The 22793-nt window shown below is 40.6% G+C and overlaps 1 protein-coding gene across 9 annotated transcripts in view; it reads left to right on the top strand.

Annotated features, from left to right (window-relative positions):
- Positions 1 to 22793, top strand: part of MAP2K5 (mitogen-activated protein kinase kinase 5) — a 260586-nt gene that overhangs the window by 160411 nt on the left and 77382 nt on the right. For 7 of the 9 annotated variants that reach the window (XM_082737010.1, XM_082737006.1, XM_082737003.1 and 4 more), the window contains exon 17: positions 14786 to 14815. The exons of the other annotated variants lie outside the window; for them this stretch is intronic. In XM_082737010.1, the coding sequence (XP_082593136.1) occupies positions 14786 to 14815 (30 nt within the window). The remainder of the gene's footprint in view (positions 1 to 14785; positions 14816 to 22793) is intronic. 9 annotated transcript variants of the gene reach the window in all.

Below are 22793 nucleotides of genomic sequence, written 5' to 3'. Positions count from 1 at the left end.
TCTGGGCTTCAGGGTCCTCATCTTTAGATGGAAGCTCTACTTCAGAGCTTCTGGACAAAGGTCACAATGAAAAAAATTAAGCCATCAACCCCTCTTTAAAAGGAATTACCTCTTGAAATATTTCTATTTAGTTCCAAAAGGCCACTAATTTGGCTAAAGCATGGAACACAGAACATGCCATACCTTCCATTTTCACTTCAGTCTCCACTAAAAATAACCATAAAGGGATTAAAAAAAAAAAAAAAAGTACTTCCATGAAGACAAAGCAAAAGGGAAAGGGAAACTACTGCAACCAAATTTTGGGTGTGGGGAAACAGATGAACAGTGGCAAACAACCTAGCAGCACTGAGAATGCTGAAATCCTAAGCTAGCTGTAAAGAAGGTAACAAGCACCCCAATTCCTGTAGAACATTGAAAAGCTCAGGAATTGGTGATACGAGTTATCTGGAACTAGACGTGAAGGTGGGACCAAAGAAAAGAGAATTAGTTGAAAGCCCATTTGAAAGCATGTAAGCCATTTGACCCACAGAGTCTTCTCATAACTCAGCCTGTGTGCACAGTCAACACTCCTCAGCTCAACACAGGAAGGTAGAGGTCTTTTGGGGGAAGAGTAAAATCAGTGATATGTGGCAAGGTAGAAGACTGTGTCTCGCTCAGAAATGGAGGCATTACATGGATGGTAAATGTTGAGACCTCTCAGCCTTCCTGTCACACCCTGTTCCTAGGATGCTGGCAGCCAAGAATACCTTTCAGGTGGAAGAGACTCTCTCTCTAAGGAAATCGGACCAAGAAGTCTTAAAGATCCAGACACTGGGGGGTTCATGTTACATCATGTTACATCAGTCAACAGGTTTCACCAATGAGCACAGTGTTTCCAGCCAGATTTTTAGTGCCTTACTCTTGGTGAGGCATGTGAGGAAGGCCTTTAGGACAGAGACCTAAAATAACTGGCAGGAGGTGGGGTGGGGGGAGAAGCAGCTTGGAGGGCCTTGGAAACTATGCAGTGAAGAAGAATTCCGATGAACTCCTGTAGTATTCTCAGAGGGGTAAGAGAAAATACTGCATTCAGGAAACAAGAACAGGCTGCCGTAACAAAGGAACTTTCAAAGAATAACAGAGAAATGAAAATTCAAGAACCAGGTGAGGAAGTCTAATTTGAAAAACAGAAGTTTTAAGAAGAAAGAGTAGAGGAAACAGAGGAGAAGAAACTACCAAAGAAAATGACTTTATAACAAGAGAAATATTTATATGTTCTTAGAGATTACCCTCCTCTTTAGTATTCCTACAGCAAAAAAAACACAAAAAACAAAACAAAACAAAAAACCTTTTTTTCTAAACAGCATGTCAGTGGTTTTGTCTAGAGAAGCAGAGTTTTTACTGGGGAATGGTACAATTTTTGAATTTTCTATAGACATGTACAATAGAATTTTACCCAAGCATAGAAAGTGAAAGTAGTTGGGGGCACCTGGGTGGCACAGTCAGTTAAATGTCTGACTCTGGGTTTTGGCAGGTCCTGAGATCGAACCCCACACCCAACTCTGCTAGTGGGGAGTTTGCTTCAGACTCTCTCTCCCTCTGCAAGCCCGCTCTCTAAAATAAGTAAATATTTAAAAAAAAAAAAAAAAAGTAAAAATTTTTGGATAGAACCACCGTGTTTTATGGAAATGTTAAAACCTGTGAATATATCCCATTTGTAACACCCTGGCTTTATGTGTGTATATTTTTTACTGGATGCTGGATAAGACACATTAGATACCAAGAAAATGAAATGTAATCTTCTCCATTTACAAACAAACATGGAAAACTATGTGAAATGAAAACAAAAGTATTGAGAAAGTGGCTTCTGGAGAAGTTGGTGAAGAGTAGGTAATTTTCATTCTGTGATAAGATTTTCAGATTCAAGGGCTGCCATCCTAATTCTTGAACTCTTAAAATGCTCAGACTTTGGATTAGCCAGATACGTTGGCACCGCTACTTGTAATTGGTGTGATTTTGGTAGTCATTTTGCTACTCCAAGTGTCACTTTCTTATCTGTGAAATGAAGATAACTTTAGAATTCATTCATTCCTCAAATATTTGTTGAGCACCTTTTATGTTCCACACACTTTGCAAAGTGCTGAGGATACACTCGTAAATAAAATAGGCGTGTTCCCTTGTTGAGCCTACAGTGTGAAGGGGGCAGGCGAGAAATAGTAGTGTACTCCTCTTTTGAAAGCAGGAACTTTCAGTATCCTAGGTGCTTCTCTAAACACTTCCATTTAATAATAACCACCCCATAAAGTGACTTTGAGAGTGAGCTTCTGTTTGAAATAACATCCTCATCTATGTATTGGGTTTTGCCAAGTGACGAGAATTATGGAGTATTATCCACAACTGATTCCTGCCCCTAAATATATGTAGGAACCCAACCCTGCCCCCACCCCCTACATAAACCACACGGAGACACAGCTGTCTCTAGTGGTCTCCAGCTGCGGCTTTGTTTGCTTTTCTAGCCCTTGGTGATTATGAACCTGGTCTGAGGGGTGACGGATGGCTCTGGATACCCTATGAGCAGCTGCTGTTAGCTTCTCTAGACCATAAAACTTAGCATTTGGTGTGCTCCACTCAAATACTGGTATTTTCTCCTCTCCCCTTTTTACAATTATCCTCAAGAACATGAGTGGAGGTTGAGTCTTAGTCATATGTTCGGTCTGCTGCTCCATCTAGTGAAACATCTTACCTGTTGATCAGAAGTTTCTTCTGAAATCCATCAGAAGGCAAAAGGATCAAAGCAAAGGGTCCAAACAACAAGGAAATTTCAGTGGCAGACTGTATAGGAAAGCGGGCAGGAGTGTGGTCTGGAGTTCTGTCATGGGCCTCCTTCCCTTCCGTTGAAGAATGTTGAGAAAAAGAGCATGTAACAGTATCCGTCACTCATTCCCCTGCTCCTACTCCCCCTTCTGTAATTCTCCCTTAAGTTAATATTTCCATCGTCATTTTTAAAATCTGAAACATTCTGCAACTTACTGCAAAAAGGAGCTGTTAAAATGACCTTTGGGAGATGATGGATTGACTAGTTCGGTCGGCTGCAAGGTTTGTGAAGGGATCCAGCTGTCTCAGATTACCATGCCTAAATGTGCATTTTCCAAGGTTGTCAGTGATCACAGTGAATGTGCAAATGGCAGACGAAGTGAGTGTTTCCCGCTGAATGAGGCATTGTTGAGCTCGCTTTGTGCTCAGAGCTGTCTGAACAACCGTGAGATTGACAAAACAAGATGGAACAGGTGCTAGCAGTCCCAGCTAAATGTTTTATTATTTTGATGGATTTCAGACTGATTTTTAAGTTTTTCCGACAGCATTAAGTCAACAAAGTCTTCATGTGAAGATAAATTAAAAGAAGCCAAAGCAAGCATTTGACAACCCATATTCAGATGTTTGAAGGATTGTTGGCGGAAAAGAAGGAAGCTGGTGTTCAGTGACTGGCAGACTGAACGTTCTGAAGCTAATGTGACCAAAAAAAAAAAAAGTCCACGGTTTTCTATTCAATATAAGGGAGAAAATTCTAATGGGTAGATCCCTACATCCATCCTACTCCACAGCGGAATCGTCCCCTTTACGAATAAAAATGCCCCATTTACCTAGTAACTGAATAACCACATGCCATGTCTTAAGTTTTTGTTTTGTTTTGTCTCTCAAGAAGAAATGCTTTGTAGAAGAAACAGGGATGAGGTTAGATAAGATGTAGTCATTTATTCATTAATCACTCAGAATTTTTATTGAGTGTCTACTATATGTCCAGCACCACGCTAGTCACTGGGAATATGGCTGTGAATGAAACTGACAAGATCCCTTCATGGAGCCTACATTTTCAAGAAGGTATTCGACAACAGCAAGTCATTAGACGGAAACAAACATCGTTGTACGATAGGAGTAACTGAGTGGTGTGGTGTGTAAGTTAAGATACCTTAAATTGAGATCTGAAAGATAAGGGGCCAGTCTCCTAGTGACATCTGTCACTAATAAATTCTGTGAGTGATAATTTGGGGAACCATGGCCACTCCCTTGAATGTCCAGTGGTGAAAACCACTGATCCTACAATTCTATCAACACTGAAATCCAGTAACCTGCAAGTCACTTTAAAAATCCCCTTCAAGCTCCTACAGACCGTCGCACATACTTTGATTCTGAACTGGCAAATAAAAACTTGAACATTTTTATAGCATGTATTTAGACAATTCTTTTATAAACCTTATCTTCTACTTAAAGATTAGAGCAGGGTTTTTTTTTAATTTTTTAAAAATTTTACTTATTTGAGACAGAATGAGGGGGCTAGAAGGAGAGAGAAGCAGACTCCCCTCTGAGTGGGGAGCCTGATGTGGGGCTCAATCCCAGGACCCTGAGATTCTGACCTGAGCCAAAGGCAGAGGCCTGACTGAGCCACCCAGGCATCCCTAGAATGTTTTTTAATAGGAGAGTGTCTTCAGAACTTGTTAAACCAGATCCCTCCTCATGCCAGTGAGCAAACTGGGGGCCAGAGGAGGGAGGGGACGTGCCCAAAGTGACAGCAAACAGCCAGTCCTGTGCAGAAGAGGGCTAGAATTGAGGACTTCTGATGTCAAGTCTGGTGCTCTGTCCTCTTTTTGCAGCTGTTGACATCTTCTTGCTCGGTGTCCGGTGTTCTCACAACAAGGGTGATAGCAAAACACTTTACATGTACCTAACACTTAACAAAATCAGTTGATATTCATTACCTCATTTAGGCTCCCCTACACTGTGATGGGAAATGACTGAAAAATCAGTGATTTGAGGCATCCCAAGATTGTTCCACCATATAAACATCAAAGCTCCCATTTTGCAAGTAAGGAAACAGATCCAGATAAATTAAAGGACTTTTTAAGAAAGGTGAAGGGACTAGACCCGACATCAGCAGTCAGGTTCCCTGACTGCCACTTTCGTTATGCTGTAGAGAATAAGTAGTTTTAGAAGAGAAGAGAGAAATGGTAAACATAAATGAGCAGGAAATTAGATAAAGGAAAAGACTGGTTTATCATGATTCTGCTTGTCTGTCAAAACTGCTTTTCCCAGGCTTACTATAGCTGCTTCAGTATTCCATATTTCATATTTCATATTCCATATTTCAGAGTGTACATGTATCACTGGTCTTTAGAAACCAGAGCCTAGTGTATTTCCTTTTGTTGTTGTTGCTAAAGAGTTTATTTATTTATTTGACAGAGAGAGCACAAGCAGGGGGAGCAGCAGACAGAGGGAGAGGGAGCAGACTCCCTAGTGAACAGAGAGCCTGACATGGAGCTCCATCCAGGACCATGGGATCATGACCTGAGCTGGAGGCAGACGCTTAACTGACTGAGCCACCCAGGCGCCTCTTAGTTTATGTTTCTAAAGAAATACAAAAATTAACCTGTTCTCCAATGTGTCTGCTCTGTTAGGAAGTGGATAGGTGAGAACTCCAACTAATCAGTAAATATTTATGTAGCGCTCTTCTGCGTTGGCAGTAAGGATACCAACTTTGCCCTCAGGAGCTCCTCAACTAGTAGGTAGAAAGGTAAATAAAAGTGAAATGGAAGTGCATAGCACTGGGCAGGTGAGAGGGAGGGCTGACGTCTATGTCAAGGAAAGCATTTCATTTATCTGTTGCTCTTAATCACACACCCAACGTTAGTGGCTTAACATCACAACCCTTTATTTACTCAGGATCCTGTGGGTTAGGAATCTCAGGGTTCAGCCATTAGATGTGGCATCTGTGGGGCCCTCCAGTGAGGGTGTAGCCAGATGGTGGTTACGAATGGAGGATCCAAGATGACTTCACCTGCATGCAAGGCACTTTGGTGGGAGTGGCTACTCCATCTCTCTCTCTTTCAGGAGCAGCATATAGGTCACTACCTGATCACTACCTGGTGATGACTCCTTTGGCTTTGAAATGTCTAGAAATAGAAGTGTAGAGTTGCTTGAACCAGTGGACTCTACCTCAGCACTGATGTTTTCTCAGGTACTCCCATCTGCATGAATCCACTGACCAGTTTAGAAATGGAGGAACACCCTCCCCAGAGCCCCCCATACCCAGAGCTAGGTCTTCAGGGATTGTTACCATGATTGAAGCTGTGTACTGTTAGAGGACACAGGTCAGCATGATACAAATGTATTGAAAGGGTGTCATTTCTTAATTCTCACTATGAAGATTAAAATGGTTATTGAATTAAGTACACAAGATGGATTGGAAGACAGTTAACTCCAGTCTCTTTCCTTTCTTGCAACCCCTAAGCCTTTAATAAGAAGTAAGCCATTTAAATTAATCATAATGCTTAAATATGTGAAAGTGATTATTCTAAGCACTGATGTGTAAGAGGGCCTTGTCAGTTAAGACTATCAACCCGTAATACTGAAGTTTGTATACTATGTTCATTAAAGTAGTGCAGCACAGAGGGACATCTGGGTGGCCCAGTCAGTTAAGCATCTGACTCTTGATCTCAGCTCAGGTCTTGATCTCAGGGTGGTGAGTTCAAGCTCCGTACTGGGCTCTATGCTGGGTGGGCGTGGGGCCACATTTTAAAAAAATAAAAAAGAAAAAAAGTATTAGAGCATAGAAACAACTAACATGCACTGCCAGGTTGGGTGGCCTCTAGAAGACCTCACCATCAGAGGATTTACAATAATCAACAAATGTTTTTTGTCAGCCAACTGCAAAATACCATTTCTGGTGTCATGGAGAACACAAAAGTATATGACTTAAGAGTCTGCCCTCAAACAAAATTTAAAATTTCCCAGGCCTTGGAGACAGAAAGATGCAGGCCAGTAGGAAACGTCCCCAGAAAGGGTGTGCTTCACTGGCCAGTGAATGGTAGGCGACAGAGAATGATAGGAAGTTGTCATCAAACTTTTGTTCAGGGATTAACCCCCCACGGAAGAGGAGGAGTAACTTGGGCCAAGCCCTGGAAGGACAGGTGACCTGGAATTCCATCTGTCCATCTGTTATTACATCATCTTAGAATCCAGATAGAGAAACTACCTCCAGTACTGCATTTTGAGTTGTGCAAACACGTGAAGTTCATTTCTTCTATTATAAAAGTAAATCATTTGCTTTCATCCGTCAGGACTGAATGCTATCTCTTTTTAATGTGGAGTTTCTCACTGAATTTCCTTTCAGTGCACAGAGCACCATCAAAAGAGACCTTTACAGTTGCTTCTCACTGACTTTTAGAGATTTATATACCCAGATTTTCAAATTAGCATTGCTCTGAGTAGAGAGACCCATGGAAATCAGCTTGGGACAAGAAGAGTGTCTTCAAAGCTACAAAAGTGGGTCTCTTAAAATAGGGTTTGTTTTCCTTTTTTAAAAAAAAAGTCAGCTGCTTCATATTTACTATGGCCTACTTGAAATTATATATTGCATTTAAACCGTAGTATTTGTGCAAAAAACTATTCAAAGTTTTTGCTCTAATGTAGTATAGACAGATTGATAGATATGTACACACGCACATACAAACACACACAGTCTGAAAGAAAACGACGCAAGAGAAGTAGCATTATGGGAGAGGAAGGAGAATTTATATGTCAGGACAGCAGGGTTAGAAGGACCGAGCAACGTTTAAAGATTCCAAACAATAGCATTTAGCATGAAATCTACTTTTTATCATCCTTACCCAGCCATCAGAATGAAGAAAGACAGTGTCCAGCTGTAGCAGTGGTCGGGTAGCAGGAGAATTAGAAGTAAAGGTACTAGTGCCCGAGGGGTGGGTCATGAATTAATAATTGCTGTGTGGCGGATGAGCCCGTCAGAAGCGCTGGAAATGAGGACGTTGCCTTGCAGAGCGCTATCAATCACTCAGTGACCATAACTTCCAGTAATTAGTGTATTTTATGGGCCTTTGCTTCAGTGGCTCGAAAGCACATATGCTCCAGTCACAGCTAAACTTTGCCGGAGTAATATTCCAGGATGATTTATCCTCCTGCTGCGCTGGGATATACCCCTATATTAGGTGAAGATTGTGAACTAAGCTGCAATAAAGTGTAAGTTTAGGTACAGTTTGCCCAGGTTGAGACCTCCATGTATCATGCTTTTCAGCATCCACGGTTAGGCTACAGCAAGCCATCATTTTTAACCGTGAAACAAATAAAGCAATTAATGGAATAGCATTAGGATATTGTACTTGTGAATTACTGTTGCCCTCTCCCCATTTAAGTGTCCACTGTAATAAGCCCATTTCTAATTAAAAAAAAAAAAAAACCACCACACACTATTGGAAACATTTATTTGTAATGCTGTCTTTTCTCCACTATTATTAGTAATCTGTGGGATAGGATGCAGGACCTTCCAAATGATGGAGAAGGACTTGATTTATTTCTTTGTGTTACGGTGCTTGGCCTCCATGAGTTAAAATAAATGTACTTTTCATCCGTGGACTCTAGTGAGGACAAGTAGTTCTTTTTTAAATACTGGTACATGTTAAGAAGCACTCCTGATGGGAACCTCACATTTAGGCTCTTTCGACACAAAGAAAGCATGTTATTTGCGAGCTCTCTGGAGCACTTGGCACTTCTGTACACTGTAATGAGTTATTTGTCGTGGTTCATCCACTCCACTGGAAGTCTCCAAGGCCTTTGCAGACAGGGTCCTTTGCCATTGCCAAAAACATCTGTAGAGCCCACAGTTCTTAGTGATTTAACAAGCTTTGCCACCAACCTGCAGTATGACCTTGGGCAAATTAATTAAGCTTCTGGTGCCTCCATTGGGCCATAATTCTGTTTGTGTTAAGGAAATCCTTAGAGTTTATAGGAAAGTGTTATGTGAAAAGTATAAATTGAATAAGGAAGAGATATGCACAGTCCCACTCTATCCATTGTGGAGGGAAATGTTTCCACACCACTTTTAATGATGATGTCTGTGAATTTCCTTTCAATAGACACCAGTGGTGAGCTCATTTCTCCAAGCCAGGGTAGAAAGGTATACTTAGTTCGGTGCTTTCATTACATTTATTACCCCATCTTTAATTTGCAATATATTATAGTATCACACAAGTTAAAACAATAACAGTAAAACAAACTAATTGTCTTTAATTAAAGTGAATTAGGTTTTGATTTTAATCTATTTGATATAGTGAGAACTGATAACGTGGAGGGTCCCTCCGGTTATTAGGGCATATTTCTGTTGGGCCTGATGGTGTTAGTAATAACCCTCTTCCTCATAGTTCTAGACACGAACAAATATGTCACTTCATCAGTCTCTGTTACTCGCACTTATGCCCCTCCGCAGGGGTCGCAGATTCCACAAGTTATCAGCTAATGGCGTTATACATTAAAAATTGAAGCTTTCCTCACTCCGAGGCCTTTCAAGGCTTTGTTCTTAAGCCCTAGACACTTTGGAGTGCAGCTGCAAACTATAGGCAGAAGATTAAATTAATTTGTAACTCTTTTTTTTTTTTTTTTTTTTTGGTCCTGCATTACTAAATCCTCTGCATTTAATTGAAACCCTACTTCAAGACGCTTTGTGTTTCTGTGTTCTTTGTTGTCAGTTTAACCTCCAAAGCACTTTAACACTGGTAAATTGCTGTTATATCCTTTGGATTGTTTTTAAACCATTTGGTAGGAGGATAGTGAAATTGATACATGGGAAGAAAAGTAAAATCTTAGGGTAGATCTTGAGGTATTTAATATTTATTATGGTTCTGCACCAGCATAGTTTCAGATGATTTAAACTCTCTCTCTAGGACTGTGTAAATTGGTGTGGGATGAAATCTCACCTAGGGAATTTTATGTAATCCAGTAGTTAAGTCTGATTTTTTAAAGTTTCCCTGTGTCTGAATGTTCCAAAGTGGCTGCTGCATTTCTGTAAAATGAAGGTCTAACTGCAGTGTACAATCTAAATGCAAGATCCTTAGATGGAAATTTAATTGTGTAAAATGTACACAAGGTAATTAAGAACAAATTTTAGAACATTTCAGACTATAAAGTCCTCCTTCGGCTAGATCATGAGCTATATTGAAAATGCTTATTTTCAATTTGCAGTTATGCTGAGAAACATAGAATATGTCTAAATTAAGAATTTTAAAAAATCCAGGGCTCTTCAGTATAACTGTAAATTTGAAACTACTCACGAATTGTTGATATTGTAAGAAACCTGATTCACCAAAAACATTTTGAATTTGTTTTCCCCACTTGCTTTCTTGCTATAATGTATTTTTTCTCTTTATCATTTGTGACTTCATGACCATAATTATTCATGTTACCAACAGAAACCATTTTTGCTGCTTTGTAAATAAATACCTTCCTTCTCTTAAAATACAGATGTTTCCATCATCCAGTGGCTATGCATTTGGAAGTCATTAGGATCACACCCCCACACCCATATTTGTTATTTAAATTAAAAATCCAGCATATTCAAATGCTGCTAACTCAGGAGTATTTCATAGATTATGATTGGACAAATCAAAGATCCATAAGATGACACCAAGGAACAGTTTCAGTTTTACAGGGAGATGTTAGTGGTTTACTGTCATTGAAATATATTCCCAATGGTGAATGTTTTCAGAGCATTCTTTCTGTTTTTTCCATAGTGAATTTCCCACAACAAACAGAGTATTTAGCAGTTTGCTGAATCTTAAATATTTGGAATTAAAGTGCACTTTTTTTTATCTAACATTAAATAGAATCCTCTCCCTCCCCCATCTCCACCTACACCCCTACCCCCCAAAATAAATAAGGCTTTTCCAAATCTTTTGCAGCACTGACCGCTCCCCTCCTGGGAATGAAAAGGATGTGAGAGTCATTTGATGAATTGCTGGCACTTACGTGCATCCACATTTTTCAATATGCTTTTTTTTTTCTAACTGGACATAAGCTGCCTATATCTAAATGCTTCTTTTGTAAAGATGATAAAGAGAGCAAAGATTTCTATTGGCTTAGTCCTAATCTGTTTGCTTTGTTGTAATTCTTTTTTCCCCCCTTTCCTTTAACTGTTAACCTATTTATAAATCTAAATCTACATACAAAGGTCATTGGTTGGCTGAACTTAAACCATTTTACTCAGTAAATTTAATTAAGAAAATACAGTGCAACTCATAAGCAAATGAGTTTTTTCCTAGTTTTAAACCAAACCACCCTCTTGAGTGCTGATTGCCTTGCCCGACCCCTGGTGATACAGAAACAGGCAAAATTAAAAAGGACATTAAAGCTTCATTAAATCTGAAACACATTTAGTACAGTGACATATCTGCAGGCCATTTCAGAGAAGATTACATACTCTCTTTTGTAAGTTTCCTAATTTATAATACCTTGACAATAAAAACTGGGGAAATGCAAGTAGATTAATAGACCAGTAGGGGTAAAAGATACAGAATGGCCCCAGGTCCGCCTGTCTCTGAAATAGTCACTAGTAGCATATGTGATCCCTCTTCCTCATAAGGGTTCCGTGTTTATTTTGACTTTTGACAGCCTCACGAGGAACCTGTTCTTCACACAGCCATATCTACCGAGAGACCTTTTCCTTTCTTACCTTCTCCTAATTGAACTTGATAAAAGGAGTCTAGGGCCTGGCTATATATTTCCTTCTATTTTGCCACAAGACAAATAGTGGGGAACAAAAACACCACAGTTGGTTTAACCTCGAAGGACATGACATACACGGAAGGCAGCTTCCTCTCCCGGGGCCTTCAAACGACTGCTTTTGGTACCGGCCTAATGGTGCCACTGCCAGTTTGCACTGCAGCAAAATTGGAATCCTCGGCCTGCTACTGGAGCAGCACGGTGGTGACAGGCTGCAAGAGAGGAAATGATGGTTGTACCACTCTGGTCAAGGACAAGGAGCCATCCTCTGTCCTCTGGCTCCAGAGAGGTCAGAGCTACAAGGTGCGTGAGTGCAGTTCTCCCAGGAATGTAGTTGACAGGACTGAAATTTCGTAGGATGTCAGGGAAGTACACACAAAGCAAAGCCTGTCCCAGGAATGATGAGTTCACCGGTTTAAGCACTGCCAGCCACCTGTTTCCAAGCAGAGAGGTATGGAGAGGCTCCCACCTGACCAGCCTGCACTGAATTGTCTCTCTGTGTGCATGGTGGTGTCTTATAGGGAAAATGAATGATAGCGGTCTTCATTATTACATCGTGCCAGTTACGACAGAGGGCACCAAGTAGCTGAGTGCACGTTCCCAAGTTGACTGTAGCCTGGCCTTGCCAGCGAACAATAATGACTTGAGAATTTGAGACTTTGTGTTCAAGTGGAAAGAATTTGTATTTTTCATTTTAGGCCACTTCTTTTTAAGCCTTCCGTTTATCATTGCTTATTTTGTCCTTTAACAAAAACCAGCATCCCATATTGGTACCTGCCGGCCTAATTTAGATTTTAACTCTGTGTGTTGTGGGCCAGTTCTGCTGGTAAGCCATGTGGACAGATTCTTCCACCATTCTCAGTGACACATTATCCATGTACCCGAGTGAGTGACACAGTGCTTATGGAATGGCTTGAGATAAAATACTCTAAGTGTTGTCTATTCGTCATTACATTGTTAGCTTTTTTAGATGAGAGATCCTCCTCTTGGTAGTTTGATAATTCCAAATGGAAGGATATGCAAAACCTGCCATCCACAGGTGAGTGTGATACAGGTGACAGGTTTTCTTGAGCTATCACTGCCTGTCAGGTCAAGACAGCTTGTCCTAATGCTTTGCCTACGATTACTGCCATAGTAGACCACAGCAGCTCCCCCTAAATCAATGTGCGCACTCTCGTTGGCCAAAAACCCACTGATTAACAAAATATAAGGCAAATGGATGGCCTATATTGGGTAAGATTAGAGTAGGGGGAGTGGAGAGCGGCGTCTCCCCCCTTTCTAATTTAAAACAGTATATAGGAGCACCTGGGTGGCTCCATCAGTTAAGTGGCTGCCTTCAGCTCAGGTCATGATCCTAGAGTCCTAGGATCGAGCCCTGCATCAGGCTTCCTGCTTGGTGGAGAGTCTGCTTCTCCCTCACGCTCTGCTACTTTGCTACTCCCCTTGCTTGTGCACTCTCTCTCACTGTCAGATAAATAAAATCTTTTAAAAAGCAGTATGTAGACGAGAAACATAATCACACAAACCCAAAGGGGAATTTGATTAACTTCCACACTTTCTCTCCATCGTGCCATCTTGTGATGTTTTTGCTATCTATACTTTATACTAATCCCTTGATTAATGATATTTACTAAGTGAAATAATGGTTGTATAACTTTATGTCTTGAAAATCGATGAATTCTGAGCATATAAGAATGAGTGCAAGGTAATGAAACTGACTAGGCATTGTAGAACACACACACATACACACACACACACACATATATAAATATACATCCAAATGAGTGTTGGCCTTTTCAAAGCAGTCACCTTACAAGGTCGTATGGTTTATTCCTGTTACATTGCTCTTGCTCAGACTGGTTTTAGATCTTTGAAAATTAACCTCAGCATCTTCATGTCTGTTCTTACTAAGGGACAAAATATTTATTCTTTGAAGGTGGCTTTGGGTTTTGATAATACCCACAGGCCATTTCAACCTTAGTCAACAAATAATTCACATGATCAAAAAGCTGATGGGGTATAATTTTAAGTCCAAGATAAAATACAGTTCTAATAAAATGAAGTAAGTGTTCTTTTGTTCTTTGAAATGATTCTAAATACAATTCCAAAAGAGTTCGATAATGTTTCTATAGTGTCCTTGTTTTTCAGATAAATGCATAACTTCTCAAGATGTAGAAAAGCAATGTAAAACTATGGAAAGAACGCTGGATTAAGTTGCAAGTCTTAGAGTCAGGCCCCAGGCTTCTCCTGATTAACTGTGTGGGAACCTCTTCAGTGGAACTTTTGGGTTCTAATCTGTGAAGTGGGTTGTTGCTCTCTTGGATTCATTCCAGCTTCAAAGTTCCCTGCTACAGCGATTCTACTTTGAAAGGAGTTACAAGTACATAGAAAGGATTTCAGGCCTGAAGGTGGGCCACATTATGAAGTTGCAAAACTTCGCCACTATTTTCTTTAACTATGTTACAGTATATTTGGTCAGTTTTCTCTTATTACTTTATATCAACTCTGTACCTGGTTGAATCATTGTGTTTTTACACATGAGAATTCCAAGAATTCCAATTAAGTGACTGGCCTAGAAACACATGGCAGTTTACAAATCAAGAAAAAAATTGGGAACACTCTATAGATTCATGGTGCCAGTTTCCTACCTACACTGCTATGTAGTTCCGACTTCACAGCCTTGAAGTGGACACTTCCCTAGTAGTGGTAGGTCTTTTTTTTTCCTGTGGATAGAAAATGAACAAAAAAACTAATACATTGATGAAAATAGTGGCAAAATTTTCTATTTCATATGGCCCATTCCCCATTTCCTACAACACTTCCTGTGTACTTGTTACTAAACTCTACAGAACCGTGGGCCGGGAACAGTAAGGTGTTTCCATCTTACAGGAGGAAAAGCCTGTGGTCTCCTCCGGTTTTGTATCTCTGTCTAGATGAAAACTGTCATATACAGGTCAATGTGTGAATAATGCTCGTAGAGCCGGTACTGTTCCTAAGAGAAACCACATAATCGCAATGTTCAGTTGTGAAAATTAGAATATTTTATCAGGGATGCAACAATGCCCTTTGAAAATGTCCATTCTAAATACAACTTTTAAGGTAATTACAGCAGTAGTTTAGTTTCTGCATCCAGGGTTGTGAGCTTTTTATAGTTGCTGGGTGTAGTTCTGAAATGGAGTATTTGTCTGTCTTAAGGAGATCTGCCCTGCATGCAAATCTATAACTAGACAAATATTATTTCCTTTCCCAGCTTGCTCTTGGGAGGTTTCCATATCCTCAGGTAAGATTGTTCATTACTGCCGTTTGCCACTGTGACATTCATTCCTATGTATGAAGGTGCAGGGAACAATTGTGAACATTTGAGCCACATACAAATAAATCTGTCCTGTTAAATTGAAAAGTGATATCTTAAAGGAGTCATTTAGAAGTCTCTATTGATTTTTGATTTTTTTAAACTCCAGATTTTTTTTCCTTTTTGTTAAAGGTTGAAAGGCATCATCATGCTCTTCCTTTGTGTGACATTGGTGATGTTTTGCCTTATCCTAGCCCCGTGCCATGTGCTCACACTGAGGTTAGAGGAGAGGCACAGCCTTTTCTTGATACACTGTTTGAGCTTTTGGTTTCAGTTAAAATTATTTCAGTTAAAGGGTTGAGATGAAGGGTGAAAATACCTGATCTGGATCATCACTTTTGCTAAACAAAATAGGCCCCAATTTTATGGGGGTGTGATACCGAACATACTGTTTTTTAAAAAAATTGGCCACTTCCTATCCACATTTGTAAGAAAACAAACTGTCCATTATATTACCATTGTTGATGACAATCTTTATAATTTCTTTAAGATTTTTATGTAGGAGGGTGCTAGCACTTAAAATACAAAGCTGTTTCGTGGTTGGAAAATGATTCCCTTGTGTGTGCCGGGCGAAATAAGTGAAATGTCTAGAAGGATGAAAAATGCACGGATTGACTGTTTTCCTCCGGTTGGTGCTCACTGTTTTTCTGGCATCTTGGTCTGTACAGGCCAAAGTGCCTGGAGGCATGTCTGATTTAAAGGTGGTGTTGGTCTCTGCTCTTTAAGCATCTATTAACTTGCTATTATTATGCAAATAAGTGTTGTATTACACATACTAATTTATGCATGGTTAGATTATGCAGATGCATCACAAACATGGTTATTGAATAATAGGATGGGGCTCATTCACTCTACCATCTTTATAAGCTGTTTTAAGCAAATTCTCCCGGTACCCATGTGGACATTTAAAGATCCTTCACTTGCTGAAATGTGTCTTTTGTATCCTTTTTCTTTTATAGTTAAAGCCATCGGATGAGTGGGAGAGAAATTGTCTAAGTTATTAGGTTCAAGAGTGTTACACTCGCTTGTCAAATTTGTAGGCTTCTTTGTTTAAACATAATCTTTTCCTTAAAGAGAAAATCTAAAATGTAATCACTTGGCATGCATGCTAGCATTTAGTCAGATTTTAGTGTATACAGCCTTGCTGCTTAGCTCTAGGTAGCCCATCAAATTAAAATCACATTTTCAGGATTTATAGCTCATTAGAATATTTATCTTGGTAAGCCTCTTATTCTGTCAGTAATTTTTAAACAATTCACTGTTCGACCAATTTATGCAATCCCCTAAAATTTTGCAAATGCAGAGACCCTGTTACGTGTCTTCTCTCTGAGAAGGCTTAGTAAAAAACTTGTAAGCCATCTCATAAAAGTGCCAGAGATTGAGAACATAGCTATGTTCTTGAGATTCCTAATGTGTCGAGTAATTAACCAATGAGATTTGATAAGAGATGAGTCTAAGATGCAGATAGCTGTTGCGTTTGACACATGAAGCATTTGGATGCTCTGGTCAAATTTGGGAAGGAGGCTGTACACCTTTGCAGTTCTGTTTTCTCAAATGTTTAAGTATACGTTTACTTGATCAGTCAAGTGGAAGCTGGAAAATTCTAATGTGCTGGACTCCCTAGTTAGTAATAACCTTGATGCCAGAGTGGGGGGAAAGCCGTATTCCTTGAATCGTGATAGAATATTGTCACCAAACTGGGAGTTTTATTTGAAATAATAGAAGCAGCTTTGATGCCATTAGGCCTATTTCCCAGATCTTTCAACAGAAGTTTGTGTGCTTCATTGGCTAGAATCAGCAGTGACGTTTGGTTGAGTTGGCATTTATTTTACTGGTGTTGCACAACAGACTGGAAACTGGGAAAGGGTACTGTATTGATGTCTTTCATGCCCTTCACTTTGTCCTCAAAGTACATGAGGAACAATGTTTATTTTCATAGTATTCCAGACACTGGATTATGAATAATACCTTCTTTTTGGCCCCTCGTATCTCACGTGAACCCCCCACTCTGTGAGATGGCGTCCCCTCCATAAATGGGGCATTCGGAATGTTCGATTTGCTCAGTGTTGAACCGTAGTGGGGTTGTTTCCATGGAATCCCAAGTGTAGTAGGCAGGAGTGAATCACAGACATCGAATCAAACCTCTGTGCCATATTCTGGAAGCAGTCATCTACACTCTGCTTGAATACCGCGAGTGATAGGAAACTAACTACTTTAGAAACAGCCATCCAGTCAAAGCAGAGTTCTGTTCACCTAGCCAAGGACTGACTGCTTCATCCTAATTGTCACCCACTGGTCTGGTCCTTGAACACATGAAAACCTTTCATAGGTGCTCATGATCACAGAGGGTTGCATCCCTTCTGTCCAGGGCTGAGAACAATCCCAGGACATGGCTACTTTGAACTCAAAGCACAGAACAGAATTTCTCATCGTCAACCAAAGTTCGCAGAAAGGATGTGCTCAGCAACCTGCCAGCTGCGGCCAGAGCAGAGCAAGGCCTGAGCCAAGAAGAAAGCAGGGAGGAGAGGCCCGCTTGGAGACTTGTCCCTCCACCGGCCCAGCATCAGTGCAGCTGACAGTGTCGTTAGCAGTGCCTCTTCCTGCCGGCGACACACTGTATCCAGTGGGGATGCAGATGAGGGAAGGGTGTCAGGAATGTATCAGGGAGATTGGTGGCCTGGGGCCACCATAAAGATCAAATGACTGGATTTTTTTGTTGAGATGATCGTTCTGTAGGAACTCTATTGTTTTGTGAGTTGGGTTTTTACTTGTTATTGGGAAGCACTGTCTAGTTTTCTTCCCTTTAAGGCCTTAAAGTTGCATAGCCTCATTGGCATGCAGTTTAGGACTCTATGGGAAAAAAGTTCAGGAGCCACTGTAAGTGCACAGCCGTGTTACTACAACTTACGATAGAGAAACAGCAATGTCTCCCATTCACCTTTCTGACATCGAGCTTCAGATCACTTCCTGTATCTGACTCAGGCTGTCTATCCCCCTCACAGGGACTGTTATTCCCAGCCTCCAGGTGAGAAGACTGAGGCCTGGACAGGTGAGGCCCCTTGCCTCGGGGCTGAGTTGGTGCGGGCAGGCCTAGGACTTGCAGGCAGCTAACCAAATGCCTGGGCTCTGTGGACTCCGAATGCGGTTGGCTGTTCATGCCACCCTTCTTCTTCCCCCTGAGTTCCTCCAAGCCCTTCTCCTGGTTTGCCTTTTCCACTCCAGGGGCCCTCTTTTGTGGATGAGAAATGCCAAACATCGGGGGCCATGCCATGGTAGATGATGACAGGCCGTTCCCTAGAGCCCTAGTGCTTTTCCTACTGTGTGTTTAGCAGAGTGATCCAAGGGTCTGGAGGGCTCCAGAGCTCTCCCCGACCCCAGTGCCATGAAATTCTGGGTGACTGCGAAGCAATAGGATCATGAAGAATTGTGTTTTTAAACGTCTCGCCACCAGAAAGTATCTCCACTTCTTGAAAAGTTGAGCATTATCAGTAATCTGGAAAGATGCTCAGGTCTGGACAAGGACTGGAGCTGTGCATAGTTCATCTTTTAGATCCAAATTCAGTTGACTTAAAAAACATGATGGTGGGCAATGGTTTGTTTAATGATGCCATAATTTAGGAGAAATGAAAAAGATTGCCTGCTAAAAATTGTCATCCTTCATTCAAACTTTACAATGGTGCCCTGCATTAAGCCGGTAGTGAATCCATTAAGGAGCCTTCTCAGGGGACGCGCCAGCCCTGGCATTTGGAAATTTGGTAAGCAGGATGCCACAGGAAAGTGAAGATAACTCAGATACAAATGTATTTAAAATACTTTTGTGTGTATACAAATGTTGTTGTTCTTTTGGCTACAATTCCTGATCTTGGTTAATAAATTACATCAAAATGACCTGAAGTTAAAAAAAGGAAAAAAATCTGAGCAAATAGTGCCCCTGGTATTGTAAAGCTTTGAATGTTTTCACACCCCATTAATTTATTACTTCTCTTTCTTCATCTTTAAATTTCATTTTTTTTTTTTCAAAACTTCCGACTCCCCGCTGCTGCCGTGATTTTCATCTTGTTGTTAATTTTCCCTGCTCCATATGGAGCTGCAGACATTTCACCTGGAGGCTGTACTAGATTTTGTGGTAGTGATCGTACTTCCGGAGGCCAAAACTGTCATTTAGGGTTCCCGGTGCATCTGTCTGCGCCAGGCTTTTCACTGGCATGGGAGAGTGTGAATAACAAATTGGATGCACCTGAGATTCAGATGATTAGTGTGTTTTGTGAATCCCCACGACTGGTAAGCAGATAGCTCTGGGGGGGGCAGGAGGGCCGTACGGCAACTGCGGGTGAATCTGTGCTCACACCTTGCATTTGGGGCTTCGCGAGGGAAGCGCAAACATCCCAGGCAGTCTGAGTGCAGAGAGAGTAACAAATATTTCATCCCGCCTTGTCATTGATTAGAAAAGAGCCTTTAATTTCATTTCACCCCATGTTGTGATTAATTTGCATTCTTTGTCAGAAGTTAATGGAGTTTTTTATGGTTCACTCTGAAATCCTTGAAGACATCAGACTTGATCTGATGTTTATACAACCGCCAGCGGAATTTTTTCGTTTGATTGATGGCAAGCTTGATGTTATTCCAAACGGCTTTTTAAGCTGTTTTTAAGAATTATTTGAATAAAATGCAAGCAAGATATTGTTGTAACGATCAAGATTATCTGTTAAAAATCTGCTTCAAATAAAGAAGATGATAAGTAGTGAAAAGGATCAAAAACATAAGAGATATAGTGAATGGCGACGTTTTTGTTAAAAATACATAAGAATGGCATTCAGATAAATTATTGCAATATGTAGAGATCATTTTTCTTGAAAAGAACATACCATCATCTGGCCAAATAGAATAATTAAGGCTAAGGTAGAAGGAAAGTCCGGATCTTTGGGATTAAAAACCTTTGCTACCAATTGGCTAATTCTCATTTATTCTGCTAGCTTTTGCCACCAATGTACGAAATAGAGATCTGCTGATCTTAACTGAAGGAGACAAGGTCTGTCAGGCCTGTTAGCTGAACAAAATGATGACGTATTACTTGTCTCAATAAAGAGGCATTCTTAAATCCCAATACAAGTTCAACGTAAGTGGATAATAGAAGATTTTAAAAGTGAAAGACATGCATTCTTAATAGTATAATGACTGGCCTTTTTCCTAAGATAGTACAGAAATGAAATACCCTGCTTTTAAAAGCAGGATACCCCGGTCGTTTGTGGGTAAAAGGAATGTGTGTTGGTTCCCTGCGCATCATCTATCAAAGTATGAGGGAAGCTGTAGGTGGCGTTTGCTCAGAACCCCCCTGCTACTAACCAAGGAAATATGTTTTGCAAATGCTTTTTGATTACTAATACCATTTGTTTGATATGGGGGCTTTGCCTTGCTTCAGCAGATTCTTGCTTTGCTGTGATTGCTGCTGCTGAAACTTAGGTCAAAAAGCTACTTATCTGAGCACTTTCATTTAAAACAGATTAATTTATTTGCTGTATCTGAAAGTTTGCTAAATAATTGGGTGGGTTTAATTGAACTTACTGTTTTCTGATCCTTATATTAACATGATCTAAGGTCTTTTTTATTATATACAATCCATATTATTGACCAAATTTGCCCTGTTTTCATTTAAATGTAAGCAGCTTGTCAAGGAGAAAATATTTTGTTTAACTTGTCTTGGAAACCTGCTATTTTAATGTGCTGTTGTTGTTGTTGTTTTCAATTGACAGACTGTCTTTTAAACATTCATTTATTCTATAGTAATAAATTGTGTTCTGGATAGAGCATTTGTCTCATAATGGAGTACAAAGCGTATGTTCTTAAAACTATTTTAAAATAGTAAACACTTTTCAAAAGCTAGTGCTGAAATTCTAGGGGGTTTTTGTTTTTTGGTTTTTGGTTTTTTTTAATATAATTTGAGCTCATTTTTTAAAAAAGATTTTTTAAATTTATTTGAAAGAGAGAGAGAGAGAGATCACAAGTAGGCAGAGCAGCAGACAGAGGGGGGGGGGGGGGAATGGGCTCCCAGCCAACAGAGAGCCTGATGCAGGGTTCAATCCCAGGATCATGAGATCATGACCTGAGCCAAAGGCAGAGGCTTAACCCACTGAGCCACCCAGGCACCCCAAAATTCTAGTTTTTATACTTAATTTTATTCATGTTTAAAAGCCTTTGACTATGCTTCTGATTTTGATAATTTAATATTATTTTATATTCAATGTTGAATTCAATGTTTAATTTATTTTTATTCTCGTTATTTAGGATATAGACATTTAAAGTATACTAATATTTAGAGGTGCCTGTGTAGCTCAGTCGGTTGGGTGTCCTGACTCTTGATTTCAGTTCATGTCTCTATCTCAGAGTAATGAGTTCAAGCCCCATGAAAACAATAAATAAATAAAGGAAGGAAGAAAGTATAGTAATGTTTAAAGTCATACAAAGTGAGCCAAAGCATCTGCCTTTGGCTCAGGTCATGATCCCAGGGTCCTGGGATTGAGCCCCACATCGGACATCTGCTCAGTGAGGAGTCTGCTCTTCCTTCTGCCTCTGCCTCTCCCACTGCTTATTCTCACTCCAAATGAATAAATAAAATCTTTAAAAAAAAAATAAGATTTCATGTTCCATAAAAGGCAGAGGTGAGGGGCGCCTGAGTGGCTCAGTCAGTTCAGTATCCAACTCTTGCTTTCAGCTCAGCCCCATGTGGGGCTCATTGCTGGGTGTGGAGCCTGCTTAAGATTCTCTCTCTCTCTCCCCCTCTCTGTCTGCCCCTGTCCCCCACCCCCATTCTCTCTCTCTCCCTCTCTTTAAAAAAAAAAAAAGAAAGGCGGAGGTAAAATTTAAGTGGTAGGAAGATGTTCACTTATATACATTTGCTTCTTCCCAGGAATCATGTAACTCATTATCTATCTTATGCTTATCAAGAGATTTCTTGTTACTTGCCTATTGCAGACGTAGGAAGTGGGTTCCCAGTATGTCTCTAAAATAGAACAAAAATGGAGTAAAAGGAATGCCCAAAATATGGGTAGCTTAGAAACATGACATTTTTCACTAAGGATAAATTACTTGTTAATTTGAGGTATATGCAGTTAGCCAGCTAAGCTAATGAACCCTGTCTTATTTTTTTTTAAGGGTTTTATTTATTTATTTGACAGACAGAGATCCCAGGTAGGCAGAGAGGCAGGCAGAGAGAGGGAGAAGCAGGCTCCCTGCTGAGCAGAGAGCCTGATGGGGGGCTTGATCCCAGGACCCCGGGATCACAACCTGAGCCGTAAGCAGAGGCTTTAACCCACTGAGCCACCCAGGCGCCCCCACCCTGTCTTTTTAAAAACCCTAACCCCATGTTGGTTTGATTTTATGGCAACTCCTAAATTATTGTATGACGTACATTTCAGTTCACTTCGACACACATTTGTCATCACAGGGACTGTGCCCTGGCACTGAGCACTGGAAGTACAAACATGAAACAGATGTGGTCCCTGCCCTCGAAGAGGCTAGTCTAGTGGAGAGATAAGTACAAAACAAACACATGGCACTTGATGCAAAAGGCACCCTACGGGAGGTGGTACACTCTGGCGTCAAGAGGAAGAGGTCAGCTCACTTTTGGAAGCTGTGAAGGTTTCACAGAGTGGACAATGCCTCAGTGGAGGCTCCTAGGCTAAAAGGATGGGGACGAACCTTCCAGGCGTTCCAGTCAAAAGGAGACTCATCTGGTAAAAGAAAAAGGTCTGAAGCAGTATGTTGTATGAAGTAGCCTTCCAGGACTTAAATTCAGTAGGGAACCACTACTACTACTGTTCTTTTCGTCTCCCTCCCATTTGAGGAATTTCCCTAGGTGACTTTTAAAGGAGCACCGGGAGGGAAAGGTAGAAATGAGAGGGCAGAGGGG

The sequence above is a fragment of the Mustela nivalis genome (assembly GCF_964662115.1).
Source record: "Mustela nivalis genome assembly, chromosome: 6".
Taxonomy (NCBI): Eukaryota; Metazoa; Chordata; class Mammalia; order Carnivora; family Mustelidae; genus Mustela; species Mustela nivalis.
Note: the sequence above shows the minus strand (reverse complement) of the source record. Positions and strands in the feature narration are given on the sequence as shown.